The sequence below is a fragment of the Poecilia reticulata genome, linkage group LG6 (genome assembly GCF_000633615.1).
Source record: "Poecilia reticulata strain Guanapo linkage group LG6, Guppy_female_1.0+MT, whole genome shotgun sequence".
Taxonomy (NCBI): Eukaryota; Metazoa; Chordata; class Actinopteri; order Cyprinodontiformes; family Poeciliidae; genus Poecilia; species Poecilia reticulata.
The window spans coordinates 14,699,628-14,701,266 of NC_024336.1; the positions used below are offsets into that span (position 1 = coordinate 14,699,628).

At 40.7% G+C, this 1,639-nt stretch overlaps 2 protein-coding genes across 2 annotated transcripts in view; one reads left to right on the forward strand and one right to left on the reverse strand.

Annotated features, from left to right (window-relative positions):
* LOC103466082 (putative cation exchanger C521.04c) overlaps positions 1 to 490 on the reverse strand; it is an 18,762-nt gene extending 18,272 nt beyond the window's left edge. The window contains exon 1 of the mRNA XM_008411437.2: positions 474 to 490. The gene's annotated coding sequence lies outside the window, so the exon portion shown is untranslated. The remainder of the gene's footprint in view (positions 1 to 473) is intronic.
* The window catches only part of LOC103466347 (zona pellucida sperm-binding protein 1-like), a 2,874-nt gene extending 1,484 nt beyond the window's left edge, over positions 1 to 1,390 (forward strand). Inside the window, exons 2-6 of the mRNA XM_017305163.1 lie at positions 8 to 341; positions 498 to 682; positions 774 to 871; positions 948 to 1,111; positions 1,194 to 1,390. Of these exons, the coding sequence (XP_017160652.1) occupies positions 8 to 341; positions 498 to 682; positions 774 to 871; positions 948 to 1,111; positions 1,194 to 1,390 (978 nt within the window). The remainder of the gene's footprint in view (positions 1 to 7; positions 342 to 497; positions 683 to 773; positions 872 to 947; positions 1,112 to 1,193) is intronic.
* The last annotated feature ends 249 nt before the right edge of the window (positions 1,391 to 1,639 follow it).

Here is a 1,639-nt window from a genome sequence, read left to right on the forward strand (position 1 = left end):
ACCTCAGAATCCCCAGCAACCTCAGAACCCCCAGCAACGTCAACTTCAGAACCCCCTGCAATTGCCATATGATGCTTCACAGCCTCAGTACCCTTCATACCCTAAACCCCAAATGCCTACAAAAAATCAGTATCCTCAGCCACAGACACCTGTTAAGCCTCAGTATCCTGAGATTCCACAAGACTCTGTGATTCCCAGCACTAAAGGTTGTGATGTGCCACCAGCCTCAAGAGTACCATGTGGAGCTCCAGACATCACTGCCACTGAATGTGAGGCCAGAGATTGTTGCTTTCAACAATCTCTGGCCTTTCAAGGCCAGTCTTGCTACTTTGGAAAAGGAGGTGAGTGTTGAACTGGCTGCTGTTGTGAGACGAAAACTGAAATACCTTAGCCTGTAAAACATTTCATTCAAAATAAAAGTGATTAATCAGAAGTTCTTACAAGTGGAATTTGGTGTGTTTAGTTTAACTTACCATATTCTGTCTTTTTTCCATTAGTGACAGTCCAGTGTACCAAGGATGGCCAATTTATTGTTGTTGTAGCCAAAGACGTCACCCTGCCCCACATTGACCTTGAAACAATCTCACTGTGGGGAGCAGGTCCAGGCTGCACACACGTTGACTCCAATTCCATTTTTGCTATCTATTTCTTTCCTGTTACTGCCTGTGGCACTGTTGTCATGGTAAAATCAAAATTTAAAAATTGCTTTAATTTAGGCAATAATCCGGTTATTTTTCAATAATTACTCTTTTTGCCATTTTAACATATTTTAGGAGGAGCCTGGAGTTATAATCTATGAGAACAGTATGACATCTTCCTATGAAGTGGGTGTTGGACCTCTTGGAGCCATTACCAGGGACAGCAGCTATGAGTAGGTGAACATTAGAAAAGTATCATATTTTAAGAATAAATATATAAGCCAGTTCAACACCCATTCTCTTTTCCAGATTACTCTTCCAGTGTAGGTACATTGGCACCTCAGTTGAAACTCTGGTGGTCGAAGTTCTGCTGTGGGATAATCCTCCTCTGCCAATTGCTGTTGGTCTTGGACCCATCAGAGTGGGTCTGAAGTTGGGCAATGGCCAATGCATTACAAAGGGTTGCAACGATGGTCAGTATATGTTGCCTGCAAAGTGATGCAGATCATTTTTCAAACTTGGCTGTCGTAATAACTTGTGCATTTGGTCTCCCAGTGAATGCAGCCTACACCTCTTACTATCAGGACTCAGACTATCCTGTTGGCAAAGTACTGAGGGATCCAGTGTATGTGGAAGTTCAGCTGCTTAACAAGACAGATCCCACACTCGTTCTGACTCTTGGACGCTGTTGGGCAACTACAGGCCCCAACCCTCATAGCCTGCCACAGTGGGACATTCTGATTAATGGGTAACTAAAACACTTTTTTTCCCGCTATATTAGTAATGATAACAAGCTGGTTCTTTACATTTATGTCAATTATGTTTATTAGAAAGATTTTATTAATGCTATTTTGATCTGAATGAGATGGGTGTTGAATTTTATTATGAACAGTGATTAAAATTGAGGGAAAATTGCCAATGATTCTATAATAGACAAGTTTATCTGCAAAATAGAATTAACAAATTAACTTTTATGTATAAAATACATTTAAATCTCACAA